This window comes from Lagopus muta, chromosome 8 (assembly GCF_023343835.1).
Source record: "Lagopus muta isolate bLagMut1 chromosome 8, bLagMut1 primary, whole genome shotgun sequence".
NCBI lineage: Eukaryota > Metazoa > Chordata > Aves > Galliformes > Phasianidae > Lagopus > Lagopus muta.
Genome location: NC_064440.1, coordinates 22960906 through 22980238, shown reverse-complemented (window position 1 = coordinate 22980238; position 19333 = coordinate 22960906). Strand labels below are relative to the sequence as shown.

Below are 19333 nucleotides of genomic sequence, written 5' to 3'. Positions count from 1 at the left end.
TGCTTCTATTAAATGAAGTTTTGAGAGCTGTTTGTGTGTCCATTCTCCTTTTGCTTCTGTCCATAATATTTTCTTAACTTTTATTAACTTTTTTGTAGGAGGCTTCTGGACACTGAGGATGAACTCTCGGACATCCAGTCGGATTCGGTCCCGCTGGAAGTGCGAGACTGGTTAGCTTCTACATTCACAAGGGAAATGGGAATAGTGAAGAGGAGACCTGAAGAAAAGCCCAAATTTCGAAGCATTGTGCATGCTGTACAGGCTGGGATTTTTGTAGAAAGGTGAGAGTTCTGTTTTCCTACCGTGGCAAGTATTACATTTAACCACAGAGTCTATTGTAAAAGGTGGGATGAGCCTGTATCAATTCTTTAAGACAGGTTTTAGGATTCAAATTATGTATCTGTGTATGTTTCTATACAGAAACCCAGATAAAATCTCTACATTTGTAATGAAATCTCCTGGACTTTGGAAAATTCTGAGAATGGATTTTAAAGCTTGGAATCTTCTACACGAAGATGTGTGCCAAATATTACAGAAACATACAACAGTAATGTAATGGCGGCATCAAAGGGGCTTGTCTCTTAAGTTCAGAAAAATGCTTATGTCATCTTTGAGACCAGACCCTCAAGTAGCCTAGTATTATTTTCACAGATCATGAAAGAAGACTAAACAAAACAAGAAATTGTTATAATACTTTTTAATGAAATACTCTTACTGAATATTTTATTTGTTCTTTTAGGATGTACCGGAGAACTTCTAGCATGGTTGGTTTGGCTTACCCAGCAGAAGTGATTGTAACATTTAAGGTGAAATAACTTTAATTGTGAAATTTGAATGGATTAGTACTTATTTCTAGTGAATTTTAGGGTAAAATAATTTTTTCTACTGAATATACCCTAGACACATTTAGTACTGCAGAACTGAACACACAGAACAGAGCAATTTAATAGTTCAAAATTCAAAAATAGCATATGATTCTGGTTTTTGTTTTACTGTTTTGTTGTGATTTCATTTAGGTGTTACTAGAGCAAGAGTATAAAACTGGTATAGAAATTTTAATAAAAATGTGACAGTTGTGATTGTGTCAGCTCCCACCTGTATGGTAATCAGTATCTCAGGCAGCAGCATTTGTTTTCTTTTTAGGAAAGAAAAGAAAGTCATATTGGGAGAGAGACAATGAAAGAAATTGTGGCTTATGGAACAATGGCACTTTTTCTGTGAATTTAAGGCAACCCTATAGTTTACTTAAAAGTCAGTCTCTCATAATAGTAAAATTACTATGGCTACATATGCAATAAAGAATGATATACCCTGAGAAAGAATGTAGAGCTTCATCTTTTCTCCTGAGAGCACAACATTATTGTGTTATTTACAAATCTCTGTATGGCTGTAGCATTAATAACATTGCACAGAAGCCTATTTGAAGGATAGTTATTCACATTGGCTTAATCGAGTTTTACAGAAAAATTTTACACCAAACGTTAAATTTGAAGGATTAAGGCCTTTGATTTGAAGCATACAAAGTTGCATAGGACATGTTACAAGTATTTTATTAATATTTATTAATATTATTATATTTATTAATATATTAATATTTTTATTAATAAATATTCACTGAGATATTATCTACAAAAAGAGTTTGAAAGAATTGGACAAAAAAAAAAAAAAAAAAAAAAAAAAAAAAACCAACAACAAAAAGCCCAAGACATTGATTTCTTTCCCTTTCTTCTCCCCTAAAAAAACAAAATATCTTTTCCAGTGATTAGCTGGAATGCTACTTAAACAAACTGAAACTTTATGGTGTTCTTTTTCTTTTCTGCACACTTACAGGATGTTGATAAATGGTCTTTTGACGTATTTGCCCTAAATGAAGCAAGTGGAGAACACAGTCTGAAATTTATGATGTACGAGCTGTTCACCCGATATGACCTTTTGAACCGTTTCAAGGTCAGAAACTATCCACAGATAAAAATATGCATGCAAAAAGAAGTATGTCAAATTTAAAATGTAAGAAAGCCAGGATGGGTTTGAGATTATTTTTTTTGTACAGTGCAGTGCAGAACTTCGTAGAAGATGGCAAGTTGAACATAACAATATGTCAGTAGTTCTGCTATATGAAACTCTACCCCTAGCCTGCAGATATTTCTGCAGATGAAGACCTGAATGCTACATAGACCATGTCAAGGCAATTTGGGATGGGACATTGCTCTTGAGCAGTTAAATGCTGTAAGCATTAAACGGATTAAATAGGCAGATTTTAAAAAGTTTCCTAGTAAGGTAGAAGCTGTAGGTAATCCTGAGTACTGTTTTCATAATACAGTTCATTGTGTGTTGGCCAAAACTGGAGTTTAGCTGAACCTCCCAATTGAAAGCAACTTTAGTAATATATAGAAAAGGCTGCTTCTAGGTGGTGTTTGTAGGGTGTTGTGGTACAATATGGAGTATTTCTAACCAACTTTGAAAAGCTGAGATAAAATCTGAAGTGCCAAATTTATTATTATAAAATTACTGAAGTTTCAATGCAGCTCAAAATCTCTCACTGCCAAACTTCAAGCTCCATTGGAAGAGTCTGCTCATTTTGAAGTTGATTTCAGTAATTGGACTTATACAGTAACTCGAACTCAGCTTTTCCTGGGAGGGTCTGGATGATGTCAGAGCCCTACCAGGATCACCATTAACAGCACAGATTGAAAAAAATGCACAGGGTTATTGACTTAGTGGGATTAAGCCCATTCTCAATCTGACAGTTTATCTTGCAGGACTTTTATATAAAGAAAAAGAAATTTTAAGGAAAATATCAACTCATTATATGGGAAAAAGTGGGACTAAATAGTACCTGTATTTTATACATTGCTTAGAGGAAGTAGGAGACAGGGAATGGAGACTGCCAGGTTCAAGAAAATGCTGTCTCAATGCTGTGCAAAAACTGCATGCTGTGCATGGTGTATGTTGCAGGATGTAACGTCTACAAAAATTGGGTGAAGACTTCCAGATGCGTGTTAGATTTTAGACCTTTACATTTTAAATTCTTCTGTTCATAACAAAAATTTTGTGATGTACTTATTTGTGGTTCATTTATTGCATGATTAACTTTGCTGTTGTTGCAGGAAAAAGCATTTATTTTGATTTTTACTTCCTCCTCAGATCCCTGTTCCCAATCTTATTACATTTGCTGAAACTCTTGAGGTTGGTTACAGCAAATACAAAAATCCATATCACAACTTGATCCATGCAGCTGATGTTACTCAAACTGTGCATTACATAATGATTCATACTGGTATCATGGTAAGAAATACTACAAAGTTCAATTTACTTCTTTTTGCAGATTCTCTGATGTTTTGGATAGCTGTGTATGTGTGGCTTCAGCAAAAAGCTCCTTGAAAATTATTCAGAGAGATTCCAGTCTTCTGTTTAACAATTCTTCCAGCTTGATGTTGAGGAGAAAAAGGGGGAAAAAAAAATCCTTGTTAAACCCTTTTTGCTTTTCATTGGCTGAGCTTTGGCATTGCATATCATATTAAAAGAGATATTTGCAGTAGTGGGTAGGTGAGAATTTTTCACTTCCACATTGGAGCCTGGGAGGCGTGATCAGACAAGGAAACTTCGGTATCTGCTGAGATCTTGGCCATTGAAAGAAATACTGATTCAGTTCAGGTTTACTGGGACACTCTGAGCTGCTTTTTCTTTTGGTATATAACCATCTTTAGGACTGCCATTGTGTGCCACATATGCCTTCAATAGGTAGGAAATTGCATTTGCCTTGCACTTTTGCAATATCCCAATATTCTTTTGTGTTAACTTTGGGATCTGAAGTGAGTCTGTGCAAGCAGTTTTACTCTTGTTTACTCATGTTTGATTTAATAGCAGCTGTGAGAGTCTCCTCACTATCAGGTTGCGAGACAAAAGTGAGTGACTGGAAGTAAATGGACATTTCTGTCAATGGGCTTTTGATGATTTGTCTTCAGTATTAATGCACCTTTTTTTTAAAAAAAAAAAATTTACAAAATACCAGATGTGTGGAAAGTGACAGTGTCTGATTTCTGTTTGTAGAGCCTTGAAATGAATCCATGAGACTTTGGGAAAGGAAAATTTTTAGGCTGACTGTAAATGTTTGTACTTCAACATATAGACAATAAATGACAGTTATTTACCTATGCTAAGCCTTTTCTACCTGAAAGCTTTGGCTTCAGGAGAGAACAAGTCTCTAGGCATTGCAGTAATTAATTCTGTAGTTTGAAGGAAGCTTTTTACTTCTAAACATGGAGATTTTCAAGCCACATTTCAAGGCAAATACTGCTTGTGGAGTGATGTCTGGAATCTTCACCAGACAGTATTCCCTTTGACACTGAGATATTTTCTTGAGAAAGGACTTCCATAGAAGCCTGAAAAATGGGTTAGGCAACTCTCTTAACTCCAACCCAAAGCTGTTGTATTAGATGTTCACTTATTAAAGAAACATTTTAATAAAAGAAAAAGCTTGAATGCATTGTGGCTCAGAGCAAGCATTAAGTCATGTGAAGTATGTCTCTGGTGCAGGATAAGAAGTTCAACAGGGAGAAAAATCCCTTTGTTGTATTACAGATTACAAACATTAAAATTATAAGCATTCTTTTGGCTTACTGCAGCTGTGTTCTTTCTCCCTTCAAAAAAGACAATAGCATTCCAGATTTCCTTCATGGTGCCAGAACAAAGTTTGACCTTTGTGAGTTATACTAGTTAATTTGGAATGATTAGCCATTGATTAAACAAGTTTGCAACGCACTTCAGAAGGCTCTGAACACCGAATCAAAGAATCTGCTTTGTATTTGAGTATCTGCTGTTCCACCAGATTCACATGAGATTGAGAAAGGCCTCAACAACTCAAGTGGTACAATGTAGGCAATTTAACTTTGTAACTGCACTTCAGTGTGATTTGGACAACTATTTTCAGAGAAGCATAAACTTCAGTGCTGTTTCTTTGCTGTAGAAGCTCATTAATCTTGCAATATCTGTGCAAAATATTCCTGTAAAATTAGGCCACTTTTTAAATATTCACTTTTGAATTGCTGAATTATGATACTGGGAAGTTCTTGGAAAGTTACCTAACTAGGACACCACTTAGTCAAGAGTGCCTTCAAACAGATGCAGTTTGCCAGGCAGAAGAAACATTTATAGAAATCAGTGTTTGAAAGGAGGCCTAGTGATTCCGCAGCTTGCAGTGTATTTCTGTCCAAATGTCATTTGCAGTCTGAGAATTCATCACTATATGCACAAATGTTCTGCTTAACTTTTTTTTCTTTCATTCTTTACTGTTGCCTGATTAATTTTAGCCCTCCTGAACCAAGAAGTTGGCTTCTTGATCTAATTGTTTTCGGATTGTGTCCTTTGTAATACTAATTGTAATTCTGCTGTATCTTCTATCAATTACTTGGACAGGAAGCGATTTGATACAATTGTATATCAGATTCCTCGGAGTTTTGCAGACTGACATTTGGTTTGAAATTCTTGTGCTTTTACTGTACCTTAAGGAGCTGATTCTGACAGCAATGAATGGCTGTCTTGCTTATTCACTTCTGAAAGACGCAGTGAAGCAAATGTTAGAAGAAGCTGAGGTTTGAAAATCTTTTTTGTAATTCCTATTGTGGAGGTCATACGTATATCTGTTTGGCACTTGGAATACAGTCAGATTTCAGCATTTGGCAAAAGTTTGACTGTTCATAGCTTTTGGTTTGAAAGCTTTTAGAAAGATTATGGTGAAGAATGATATATTTTCAGTGTCTTGTTTAAAGAAATAGAATGATCATCATATTTTATGGAAGACGTTGCCTGTCTATCTTAAGAAATGAGTTTCAGCCACTTCAGATCACTTCAGATGTGTTAGGAAGTTAGATATCACAGATGGCAGACAATCTATTAACTTCTCCAAGAGATTAAACCCCAGATGATACAACTGAAATATATAGCTCAAGCTAGCATTTATGAGATCTTCATCTCTACAAATTTAAGAATCCAAGTCCCAGGGAATACATCTTGTGAAGAACTTTTGAGTCATCGATCATCTTCCCACCATCTCTTTTCTCCTCCCACGTACCTGTATTGCTCAAATGAAAAGAAAAAATGTCTTTGCTATCAACCAGTGTATTGTGAGACTCACAGCTTTACTCATTTTTTAATCCAGCCTTGTTTAAAGAAATAGTTAGAACCAGAGTTCATGAAAAGTTAAGGTGCATCGATTTATAAGCAATTTATAGTACTGCAAAGCATCTCTCAGTAGAGAGCTCTCTCAAGATTTTTTTTTCTTTTTTTTTCCCAACAGTAGTTACTCTCTCATGGCACAATATCAGCTAGCAGGGAAGTAGCTTCCAGCTCCTTGCTGTCTGCCAGACCTCTGGATACCAGAACCTGCTTTGCACACTCCTATCGAAATAAATTAACTTGGCTTTTAGAGAGAAAGCTTCCTCCTCTTCCTTAGAAATCGCTTAGCTAAATAGTTCTCAATTTCTCTGATTTTGACACTAATCTGAATTTTGACGATATTGCTGCAGTGTCCAGAATACTTACTTTCATGAGCACAATATGAAAATTCTGTATAGTCTACAGATATTGTTTGTAAGAAGCTCTCTCGACTTGTAAATGAATTATCTAGCAACTATTTTGGTTGCTAAAAAAGTTGAGGCTTAAAAAAGCATCTGAAAGAAAAAGTTTGTATTTGGCTTTGGTTGCTCATAATTTCTGGATTTCTGTTCTGTTGGTATGTTGAAAACATCGTGAAAGTCAGGACGAGTCATGGCCTAGTTTCTAACGACAGACAATACTATGAAGGTCAATGTTTCCACTTTTAGAACTGCTTACAGTACATTCTCATTCCTCCGTTGTGACCTTTTAAAATCTATACAGCTAGTACTTGTTGTTCCTTGGCTGCCTTAGCTGGTCTCTGAATGACCTATTTTATTGTTCTCACACAGCTTATGAATTTTGACTGTTTCCTTTCTTTATTGAAAAATTGATACCACTTCTGGCGCTGCGTGCATCTCGTGTAGGGCATGGCATTCGCTCCAAAAGTAATGCCTCCTATTCATTTCCATGGAGGCTATAACAGATACAAAGAGCAAAATAGCGCTATTTGATGGAGCAAACTCTCAGCTACAAAACACTTTTTTTCAATATAGTCACCACCACCGGTCAATCTGCTGATGAGCTGACAGCAGTGCTCTTCATTTCATGGTGTGACAGCTGTGTATGCCTGTCTGGAATGTAGCTTGTCTTTCACATCACTGTTGCCACTGTTGATGTGCGCCACCCACCACCTCGCTGTGCTCACATCCACTGTTTGATCTCTGTAAACTTTCAGCTAGTATTGATGAATTGGTCAATAGGTGCAATTTTTTCCACATGGAGGAATTCAGCGACACAACTTTGCTTCGTACACACTTCAGACACCATTTTGTCAGACTGCTCCTCTGCTGCCGTCTGTCTCATGGCAACAGAATGTAATGGAATGTTGGTGGGAAGGTTCATCCTCTACAGCCATACTGCCAACATCTACCTCTGACGCCATAGGCCAAAATAACAAAATAGGAGGCATTGCTTTTGGAGCAGCCCTAGTGCATGTATGTATATATTTGGGTGAAAATCGTTCGTAGATCTTTTAGCACAGAAGCTTACTTCTACACAGGAAAAAATCTGAAATATGTATGGAAATACCTGACTGTCATTTGACTTAATCAGTCCTATGTCTGTGGGCTTAACTATCACTTGATGCTTCTGCCCCTATTTTGGGGGGGAGTAAATTTTCTCCTGAAGCTTTAAGTATTTACCATTAAAGAAAGTAGAACTTGAATGAGAAAATAACAAAGCTGATTATACCAACAGAGCAATCTTGAATTAGCAAGAGGTATAAAAGTGCAGAAAATTCTTGTGCTTGTGTTGTTTTATACAGACTATCTGTGTTTTCTTTTGTTCTGTGTAACTGTATGCTAATTTTATGCACCATATTTGTACATTTCTGAAAGCAATATGGTAGCACAAAGTATAATTTAGAAAAGAAAAATCTCCCATGACCTAATTTCAGTATTATAGTTGTACCTAAAAAGGTATTGTAAACTGCATATTTTTTCACTGAAAAAAAGAAATTACAGCCTTAGCTTTGTAAAAAGCTTTAGAAGAATTTACTACAATTTAGCAAGTGTCAAATACTGGTTAGCATATTAGACACCTCCCACCCCAAATAACAGTAAAGTACACCACTTAATTTTCTTAAAAACTGCTTATATATTATGGCTGACAGTATTTACTTTGCTAGTGTCCATAAAGGCTTTAACTCAGTCAAGGAGACATTCAAATAAGCAGAAGGAGTAATTTTATTGTATAATACTTAGGCATGGTGGCTGTATAGTCAGCTGGAATCAAAAAATGATGAAGTTTACTTTAGCTGAAGGTCATGCAGAACACTTCAGTAATGCAGTTAATCTGAATTAGGCAGCTATAGAAAACATAACTAAGATCTGTTTTTCATTTACTAGCACTGGCTCACAGAACTGGAAATTTTAGCAATGATTTTTGCAGCTGCCATCCATGATTATGAACATACGGGGACCACAAACAATTTTCATATTCAGACAAGGTAAGCAAAGTTGTCCTTGAAGCATCAAGTCTGGAGTTTGCTGTTGATTATTCCAAGCTGTTTCATACCTCTTACTGGTGCTGCCAGAAAGTAGCCAGACCATTCCAGATTTTATGAATTGAGTAAGCAGGGAAAAACCTTCAAGCACAGCTTTAGCAATCCCTACCAAGGATCCTCCCCTAACATGTCATGATAACATCTGCAGTAGCTATGACGAAGGAATCCATTTTGAAAGTTAGGCTCACTGCATTCTGATTCAGGCATAGTATGTCATAGCCTCTGGTCCAGAACATTAACGTATGCCTTAAAATATATTCAGCTTACTGAATGAGAAACTCTGACAGATAAGGTACAGATAAAGTGCCCAAGGGTTAAGTGTAATTAAATCCAGGACATACTCATGCCCTGGGTTGTGCCCTTAAACAATGAAGAAATTCAAGATCTGTAGCTGCAATAAAGGCATAATTCTTTTCCTCCTCTGCACAGCCCTTCTAAAAATAAACTCTAGTTTGTAGTTCCAAGTTTACACTACTTTTCTATTTTTGTCATTAATATTTTGCTCTGGAGTATTGCAAAAGTAAAAAAAAAGAATTACACTGTTTGACTCTTACTTGGACACACAAACAGGTATTTGTTTTGCGGTAGAGACCAACTAAGCTCATTCTTTGCTCTTAGTGAATTGGCCCTGATGTGACATCTCAGGGTGTTATTCCAGTTTCTTTTGCCTGCAAGATGCTGAGGAAAAGGCTGGCATAATCATATCCAATTTCATTTCTGATTAAAACTGTGCATGATTAGCCATGTGGGCCAAAGTGTTCTTCATAACCTTGTGTGATTGGTAGATCATTAATTTTCCCATGATTTTAGAAAGATTATGAACATAAACTTACTCATTGTTTAGGTAGGATATTGTTTGTTCCTTTTAAGTAAACTTTCCAATCCTATTTTTTCAGTTTCCCCAGTGCCATACCATACATGTGAGTGGTTAAACTGAACGTTTCATATTGTTCATCAGAACAAGGAATTGAATTTACCATATTAAGATCATAGTAAGCTGCACTGTTAGGTCATTTCACCTCCCCTGCAGTACATATTGATCAGCTCACTGAACTGAGATATTCCGGAACAACAGAAGAGAAGTGGAGCAGAGAGGGGAAACCTAAGGTTGCCTAACAAGTCAAGTTGGGTTTTGGGAAAACAAGTTCCCCAAGAATTAATGAACTCTGAAGTATGATAAATCTGTATTGCATCCAAATTTCTGAAAAATCCATATGTAATTTTGGTATTTTAAGTTAGGCTCTTATTAGGAAGGAAAGGATGCAGTTGAGTATGGTAACTTTAAGGGTCAAGCTTTAGAAAGAATTTCAATGCAATCAAGATTCAGCTTTGCATTTCTTCCATTTCCTTCTTACAAGGCTCAAAGTGAGGCTGCTTTTCTGTGAGAACAGGGGATCTGTTTATAACTTATGAAATTGAAGTTTTAAAACATTTTAAAGTTTACAGATCTTTTGGATTGTGAGTGACATGAGCCAAAGCACATCTCTCTCAGAATAGAGGTGGTAATTTTTTAATACCCATTCTATTTGTAGATCTCCTCTCTTGTGAATGAGTTGCATTTTAAATGGTTGTGTTGCCAAGGAGTATTTCTAAGTGGCCTCAAAGAGCATCTCTATTGCTCTGTGATCCAATACTGTCAAGAAGCTCTAGGTTTGCTTCACAGATTATTGGTGCAGTTTTAGAGTAAAAACAAAATGTTATATATTTAAAAAGATTACTTTCACATGGGCAATATATACAGTGGTAATGATGATATTTTTATGCATATAGTATGGAAGCTTTATCATAATTTGATTTGATATTTATTTGATAGAAAAATAAACATAGTTGGAGAGATGTAAATATATATAGTCAGTAGTTCTCAATGTTCTTCCTTCTCCAGCACTACCATTGGGATGTTATTGAAAATTGTGCCTTTTTTTTTAACACTAGGTCAGATGTTGCAATATTGTACAATGATCGGTCTGTTCTTGAAAACCATCATGTAAGTGCTGCTTATAGACTAATGCAAGAGGAAGAGATGAACATCCTGACAAATTTAACCAAAGATGACTGGAGGTAAGTAGTGTTTAGATACTCAAACATAATTCTGGTATTTAAAAATACTGAAAAACTCCAGGCTTTCTCTATAGAGTCTATTTTAAAAGTTCAAGTTACAGGAAGAAACTTTTGGCTGTGGCGGGAGTAATGGATATTTAGAGCTTTGGGAAAGCTGCTGTCGTGTAAAGAAGTACTGTTTGGAAGTTGCCAAATAATTTTCCAAGTGAGGTTGTGCTTTTATGAGGCATGTTGTTGGGCTGTGTGGACAATGTCTCTGATGAGATAGTTTTCAGGAAAACCACAGAACTGCCCCTGTTGAGATAGATTACCTTTGTCTAGTGATGGATTTTAAAACCACGGTGCAGAGTCATGCTCTACTGCCAGCGTGACCACTACTGCCTCTGAGATTTCTGTGTGCAGATTTCTGCACTGCATAATCACATCTTGTTAAGCATTAAAACATGAGTTATCTGCAGAGTCCAAAAATAATAACGTAAGGGTTCAGAAGCACGTGTTTTTTTCTTCTTCTTCATTTTAATGTGCTTTCTGAAGAAAATTTGAGTGGTTGAAAGAATCAGGAACGTAACTGCCATGCACGAATATCAGGAACGAAATGAGCAAGTGTTAGATCTATGATTTTCTCAGTTATTAAGGCAGCACATTATTTTTGTATACCATAAATCTCTACTAGATCCATACATCAAGTCTTTAAATTTGAGTTCTTATGTGTGATTCTGTATGTGTAGCTATTGTCATTCAGATATCCTAAAAATAAGTAGGTGGACTTTGAATCCAGATAGGGATGTTTTGCTTCCAGGAAGGTCTTCCACTGTAAAGGATGCCACCGTAAATTACAGAGCTCTAATTTGTTTATTTATGTTTTCACAAAAATGTACAGTTATAAAGAAATACAGGAATTTCAGAAGAAATTTTGGTTTGAGATATGTTTACAGGCAGAGGGTTGGTTTACATGGTAGATTTACATGATTTTACTTATTTTCATGAGTAGAACATTCCGAAATAAATATTTTATTGAACGCAAGTCTGCTGATCCTTTTGGTTTTCAGTTCATTATTTCTCAATAGGTGCTCCACTGTGCTTAATATTAAAGTGTTTAATTTTTTTTTTTTTTAATTTAGTAAAATAATGAGAGGAGAAACAAAATTTTTCATTCTCATAAAGGATTTATTCTCAGGTGATACTCATTTGAATTTAGTTATCATAAAGTTTGCATTGTAAATTTAGTTCTGGAGAAAGATCTCTGGAAATGATAAACTTCAACAATGATTCCCGTATAAACCCAGTTCTTCATTAGCAGCACAACGGATAATCAGAAGGCTGGAGCACCTCTCCTATGAAAACAGGCTGAGGGAGCTGGGCTTGTTCAGTCTGGAGAAGAGAAGGCTTCAGGGAGACCTCCTTGCAGCCTTTCAGTATTTAAAGGGAAATTATAAATAGAAGGGAAATCAGCAGGACAAGAGAGAGTGGTTTAAAACTGAAGGAAGGGAGATTTAGATTAGATGTTGAGGGAAGTTTTTCACAGAGAGAGTGGTGAGGTGCTGGAACAGTCTGCCCAGGGAGGTTGTTGATGCCCTGTTCCTAGAGGTATTCAAGGCCAGGATGGATGGGGCCCTGGGCAGCCTGATCTGGTGCTCGATCTAGCAGTTGGCAACCCTGCCCACAGCAGGAGGTTTAAATCTATATGATCTTTAAGGTCCTGTCTAACCAAAGACATTCTATAATTCTAACATGAGCAGGGGTCTTTCTCTGCTGGGAACTCTTTTCGGCCTCTGTGATGCTTATTAAGAGCTGTTGAGAGTGGAGATGTGATTGTGCCAGTGGGCAGCCAGCAGGAGCTGGGATTTTTCATCTTTTAAAATCATAACTTGTAGAAGAGGTAATGAATTTCACTTCTTTAAGCAAGTTGCTTTGAATATGTGCCCCCAGCTGGTGTCATTTCATACACTGTCCTGCCAGAAAGCATGTAGAAAGCAGTTAGACTTTCTGATGCAGTTGAATTTCAGCTCAAAACTGGACCAAAGTCCAGTCACTAGAGACCTCCTCGAATGAGTGTAGCCTGGGAATACCTGCAGCAATATGTAGTTGGATGTCAGCTGGTACTCTTCATTCCAGTCATTCCCTTTTGCTATGTTGGGAAGAAAAGAGCGATAAGATGATAGAAAGTATTGCCCAGTGGAAAGAGGAGCCTATGGTTTCCAGGTGTGTGATGTTTGTAATATAACGCTCTGATATGCTGCAACAGAATAAAGGAGGGAATATGATAGATTATTTTCACTTTTTGGAAGTACTCTCTTCTCTGTAAAGACTGCTTAGTCTAGTCTGTATGAAACCTGCCTAACAAGCTCAAGCAATTACAGTAGGACACAGAGTTCCATGGTTTGTTGCTTAGATAGACTCTTAAAGTCTGTTGTTAGTAGTAAATATAAATGGTAATTTGCTCAACTTTTTAATGTACTTCCTCACACTGATGAATTTCTTGATTACCATCAGATCTGGTTTTTTTTTTACTTACAGTGATTTTATTTTTTATTTTATATTAACAACTCTGCCTATTTACACTGTAATTCTCTATTTCAGCAAGATGAAGCAAAATGACTGGGAATGACTTTATAGTATTACACTTGATTTTCTACAACTTAACTTCAAGAAGATAAATGAACTAGTAAACAGTCATCTTCATTTGAGTTTAAAGCACAGGACTTGGGTCTGAGCAGGGAAATGCTGCCAATTACAAGTCACCAATTACAAGTGAACAGGCGATATTAAGGTTTCAAACCATTCCAGTTATAAAGCATATATTGATATATTGTCTGATTATATAAAAAGATGGACAAAAAATGTACGTTATGTGCAATGCATAATGCGCAGCTTCTCTTTCACAGCTTCCTCTGGCATTATTCTGTTTGAGGAAAGCAGAATTGCTGTAACTTGCAAGATTGCCTTAGGTCTTCAGTTTCCTACTTCCTAGCCTGTTCCTAAGGTTTTAGTTCAATGATCCAACTGTGTCCAACTGACTAAATGTCATTGTCACAAACAAATCCTGGTGACATGGGATTCAGTTTTTTGGTTGACTACTTTCTGAAGAAACGAATGTGTCACTCTTTGTCTCTTGTCTATCACAGCATTATTCATGCTGTTTTTTCACGTCATATTTCATCTACTACTTGTTTATAAACATCCATAGGTCATATGGCTATGGGAGAGCTAAGAAAGGATGACAACAAAGGACACGACCAATTGCTTAAGAAATATGTATATACAAAACCAGTATTTTTCCAATTGTGAGCTCCAAAAATTTGCTATGTGCTATAAATGAAATTGCTATACTTCTGATAGCAGACGTAAAGATGGCAGTTCCTATGTGTCATTTTGCTGTGGTAGTATTAGCAGCACTAACATTGTTTGTCATGATGCCTTCAGCTGCCTGATGCTTAAGGGAGTGTGCAGTGTTTTCTCTCCTTCGATATGGAAGTTGAGAGTCTCCATGGAGATAGTTTGGGAACAGTCTGTGTCCAAGAGTAATCTTTTGTGCAGTGTTAGTAGACTGAGCTCTCTTGGCTCTAGTAAAACTGTATTTAATGTTTCCCTGCCAGTTCTGTATTTTCTGTCTCTCTGTTGATAAGAATGGGAGTGCAGGCAGGAAGCAATTGCAGACTGTAGGCGGAGAGCCTCTCCTTTGCTATTATGTAGTGTTTTAGTGACCTGAAATATTGTGAAGTGTGTGAGGAGGGCAGTGCTAAACTATCTGATCCTTCTTCAGGTGTCAGAAGCATGAATGTGAGTTTGTCATCTGCCATGACAAAGCGAATCTACCAGAAGCAGCATGTTGATTGCATGCCTTGCATGGTGGGGCTGGCTTATTTCTAATTACCACTAGAAGAAAGTTCAGACAGGGAAAGTTCCTAGGAAAATCTTCATAGGAACAGAAGTTATCATCAATTAAGTTTTACATAGAAACAGCACTTAACAGTGCTGAGCTCTCGCTTTTCATGCAGCTAGGCTTTTTTTCTTCTTTTTTTTTATTTATTTCTGGGTTTGGCTGTGTTTGAAAGGTGCAGTTTCAAAGCAGTGTGGAGGAGAAACAGTTGGGATGCAAATAAATTAGTCTCTCATTATGAGATCAGATAAGGTAAGACATTTTCTAAACTCAGTTTGTTATGGCTGCATATTATTTGAGAAGTGAGAGGGTTGAATCTTTATCCAGTTATCATCAAAGCAAGTCAAGAAGAAATACACAAAAATCAATGAGGAGTATTAACTTAAATATGCAATTAATTTAATTCAGAAGCAGTTTTGATAATTAATTATAAAAACTACTCAGCCCTAAAAAAAACAAACAAACCATCTCTTTAAAATGTGTTCCTTTGAAAAACCTGCACTGTTAGTCAACTCAAAGATTGAATACACTACTAACGATCAATGGGTGTTACTTAAGTAGAATTTTACTGTTGTAATTGATACTTAGAGACCTTTAAGATTAGTGTTGTGCTCATGAAGAGTTATGCTGCATCAACAAAGATTTAATGTGGTGAATTCTCCTCCATTTACATACGTAAGTGGCACTCTTACATATAATAGCCAGTAGGTCATTTTAAAAGCATGAGAATAAAGTAGACTCCTGCATACAACCCTCAGCATGAAGGAAACAGAATTCTTTGAATCAGTATGCTGTGGCAGTATTGTAGATGCTGAGTTTTCTTCAAGGCACAATTATTGCTGCTTGACAAGTAAGATTAACAGTAGGAATTTGTACACTGTCTCACATGATTCACATTTTACTATTTTCATATCCATTTAGTATGGCCAAGCCCATATCTCAGTGCAAAACACCTACATACAGATAAACTATACATTCTGAACTTGCTTTAACTCTTGTAATAGACATTAAGGCATTTTTGTATTGAAGAATAGTTTGACATAATGTTTGTATGTTAGCATAATGTTAATAGCATTTTGTATATAATACTTCTTGCTCTTTTAAATGTTTTCACCATCTTCTTCCTGTATTTCATGTTGTTCCTGCTATGCACTGATATGAGGGCAATAATAAAAGATAACAATATATTCCCCTGTGTGATGGTGAGCCCAGAGACTGACTGTAAAATATTTCACTGCTGAAAAATAAGGAAAGGCTTTAAGTGGGCGACAGTTTTAGTTTAAACAGTAGAAAAGAAGAATTAAAAAATAGTGTGACTCTGAAATAATAGAATGTGAAATAAAAAATTACAAAGAGCATTTTTTGAAGTACATTGCTTCCACAGAATCTCTTTATGATTCAATGGTCAAGTTATTAACTATTTATTTAAATGATTTTTAAAAAGTAGTAAAAACCACAGTGTTGTTAAGAAAGTCTTAAGTTAACAAGTACTGCTTAAAGAAATATTCCATGCGTAGAATAAATGGTTTGTAACCAGTCATTTTGCTTTTAATTATTCTCAGGGAGTTGCGTAGCTTGGTCATTGAGATGGTCTTGTCAACAGATATGTCGGGTCATTTCCAACAAATTAAAACGATGCGGCATACTCTGCAGCAGGCAGAGGGGTAGGTAATTTTCATTCTGTTCATTATCTCTAGTCTTTAAATGAGCTCATGTACAAGAAAAGACTCAAATAGTTGTTTTTGTTGTGAGATAATTGGAGCATGTCCTTGAATTGACAGGGTAGACAAAGCCAAAGCCATGTCTTTGATTCTACATGCAGCAGACATAAGCCATCCAGCAAAATCCTGGGAACTGCACTACCGGTGGACCATGGCCCTGATGGAAGAATTTTTTCGACAGGTGCCATTTAAAAAATCTTTTAATATACTACTTCAAGAAGCAAATGTTACACAATTCAGTATTTTCCTAAGTCTACCAGCAAGGATATTGTTGGCTGTGATTGATGAACACAGTCAGCAGTATATATTTCTTACTCTTAATACATACCGCTGACATTAACTCAACTTTTATGTGAGTGAATAAGATGAAATTGTTGTAGCTTCATATCTATTTCAGCTGATTCTAAGTGTTGTAGCACTTTTTTCTTTTGATAATAATATAACTTGTCAAGCTGTTTTCATTCTGTAGACAGAGAATTATGTATGCTTTGAGTTAAAATGAAGCACTGATAGGATAGAAGGAGGGACTTGAAATTAGGAAGAATTCGTGTTCAGTGAAGAATGCTAAATGCCATCTCCATTTCATATTTCAGAAAATCCTCCTATTTCTTGCCAATGCTTGCCATGCATGTTCCACATCGTTATGAAGGCTTTGCTTTTATTACAACCTAATACCAAAACAGAGAGAATCATCCCGTAAACCCTGTGGCCATATATCCTAAACAAAAATGAAGATGCAGTCTTGAGAAGGTTTTTTCATTTCTGTGAGATACCGAATTCAAAGAAAGCCCAGTAGGTGTTGATGTCACTGCTGACATTTTCTGACTTCTCCTCAGCAAGTGAAAAAAGCTTTTCTTCAAAGGGAAAATATGATCCCTGAAAGGAGTATTTGTGAGATAATGAAACAGTGTAATTCTCACTCACCTAAATTGTCATTATTATGCTATATATTGACATTTTCCAATCAGATAGGTCACACTGGAGAAGGAGACCAGATAATAAACAAGTCAGTAAATTAAGCTGAGAGATTTAGCTGATCTGCCCTAGAAGGTTCTTGCTGAGTTCAGTGTTTCTTTATACAAATTCTCACCAGGGAGCATCAGGGCATCCTTGACTCTGGGGTTTGCACTGGGGAGACCAAGTGGAGAGCTGATTCATTAATCTACATAATGAGTGGACTACATTATATGGAAATACTGAGTAGCATAATGAGTTTGTGTCCATTTCTGTAAATGAAAATAATGAGGATTTTGAAGTTGAGAGGAAAAAGGAGGAGCAGACTACCACAGATATATATTACTTGAAAAGGTCAGAAACGACAAACTGTAAAAACAGTTCAGATGCAGAGAGATGGACTAGAGAGAGCCCATGGGACAATGAGGCAATGTATCCAGTCAAGTGGATGCAGCATGAGCAATAAACAGTATCTCACTGGTCTTTGAGTGCTTAGGATCAGCTCATGTTTTAGCTGTTCCCCGATCCTTTCATTAGAAGAAGTAACAGGATCACAAATAAACTGCCCGAAGATATGACTAGCCATCTAGTATTAGAATCAAGTCACCACATGTTTTTTTTTGCTGCTGCACAGTGTAAAATGTGAAAGGCTGTGCAGCTCGTAGGCTGTAGAGGAATAGGTAAGGAATCGACTTCCTTTATAGGTATGACTAAGAACAACAGCATGCATAGAGTAGTTCCAACGCTTACGAAGTGTGATGAAGTAACTAGATACAAAACTGCAGTGCAGACACAGACACAGGAGGCCTTCTGCTTCCTAGATGCTTTATTTTGGTTGTGCTTCCTCTGCACTGCTGATCTGAGTACATGCACTGGAAATTTATGGGGTTTCCAGATCTGTGTCAGCCAGATGACACATATAGTCCTCCTCTTCTTTTATTTAAAAATAATAATTCAACTACTTCCAGTGCTTTGCAGGAAAATGCAGCAGAGCTTGAAACTACCACCAAGAAAACAATGTTTTAATAGGCAGCTTTCAAAGTAGTGAGCACTAGCAAAAAGCAAACATTCTCCTAGAAAAAAAACTTTGTTAACTGCAGCTAATAATTAAAATGTTCCAGTGTTAACTTCAGAGAAAAAGCCAAACTTTTTGATTTTAAAAACAACTGTGGCAAGTGTATTGTAATGGCTAGGAAAATCTGAGGTACGTTGTTACTTGTTACAAGTTACTTGAGTACTTGCCCACTCATTCCAAATACTTAAAAATTAAGGAATATGTAGATCAAGTCACTCAAGGAAGCATTACAGCTCTGATAGCTTTGTGCCCTCAGCCTGCATAAATCCAAAAGCCTGAAAGTTCACCTGAGAAAAGATTTCATTTCACTCCGTATCTTGATTCTAAATCTCTTGAGATTCTAGTTATCAATTTTAGGTATCAATGCTGTGTCCATTATTACAATTTATGCTAGACTTAGTATTTATTATATTATATTTAATTATTAGTTATTGGTTTAATTTTGAAGCAGTTCATAATTTGGATAAAGAACAACCTGAAAACCTAAAAAAAGCAAATGTATTCCTCACAAGTGCAGAATTTTTTCTTTTTCAATATCTAGTTAAGAGAAGATTGCAAAATTAGTATTGCTTTAGAAATTCTATATTCAGCAATGACTGAAATTGTTGAAACTACTCTATGTTGAAACACAATCTGCCTCCTGCATTTACATGGAGATACCACTGGCACTGCTCATGCGAACCTGCATTCTTCTGTGTTCTGAAGTCAAATTAATAAGAACAGTTGGCTGTAAAACATAGAGGCTATAGAGATAAAAATCTCACATGAAACACAGTCTGTTTTTGTGTCTGAAGTGATTTCATAGTTCTCAACTTTTCCCACTGGTTGATCATGAAACAGCAGTCTGCATGACTAATGTAACATGTAGAACCATTTTACTTGAAAGACCAACTTTTTTCTCAGCCAGGTTTATCCAGCAACACAAATTATATCCTCCTCTGGGAGATCTCTCTCTTCATTCTTTTTGCATCACTGGATTGCCCTTC

General features: G+C 36.3%; 1 protein-coding gene across 11 annotated transcripts in view; it reads left to right on the top strand.

The window, feature by feature from the left end:
- The window catches only part of PDE1A (phosphodiesterase 1A), a 199863-nt gene that overhangs the window by 157595 nt on the left and 22935 nt on the right, over positions 1-19333 (top strand). For all 11 annotated transcript variants that reach the window (XM_048952855.1, XM_048952858.1, XM_048952859.1 and 8 more), the window contains 8 exons: positions 99-281; positions 740-806; positions 1831-1947; positions 3145-3285; positions 8502-8602; positions 10592-10717; positions 16160-16261; positions 16379-16499. In XM_048952855.1, coding sequence (XP_048808812.1) covers positions 99-281; positions 740-806; positions 1831-1947; positions 3145-3285; positions 8502-8602; positions 10592-10717; positions 16160-16261; positions 16379-16499 — 958 coding nt within the window. The remainder of the gene's footprint in view (positions 1-98; positions 282-739; positions 807-1830; positions 1948-3144; positions 3286-8501; positions 8603-10591; positions 10718-16159; positions 16262-16378; positions 16500-19333) is intronic.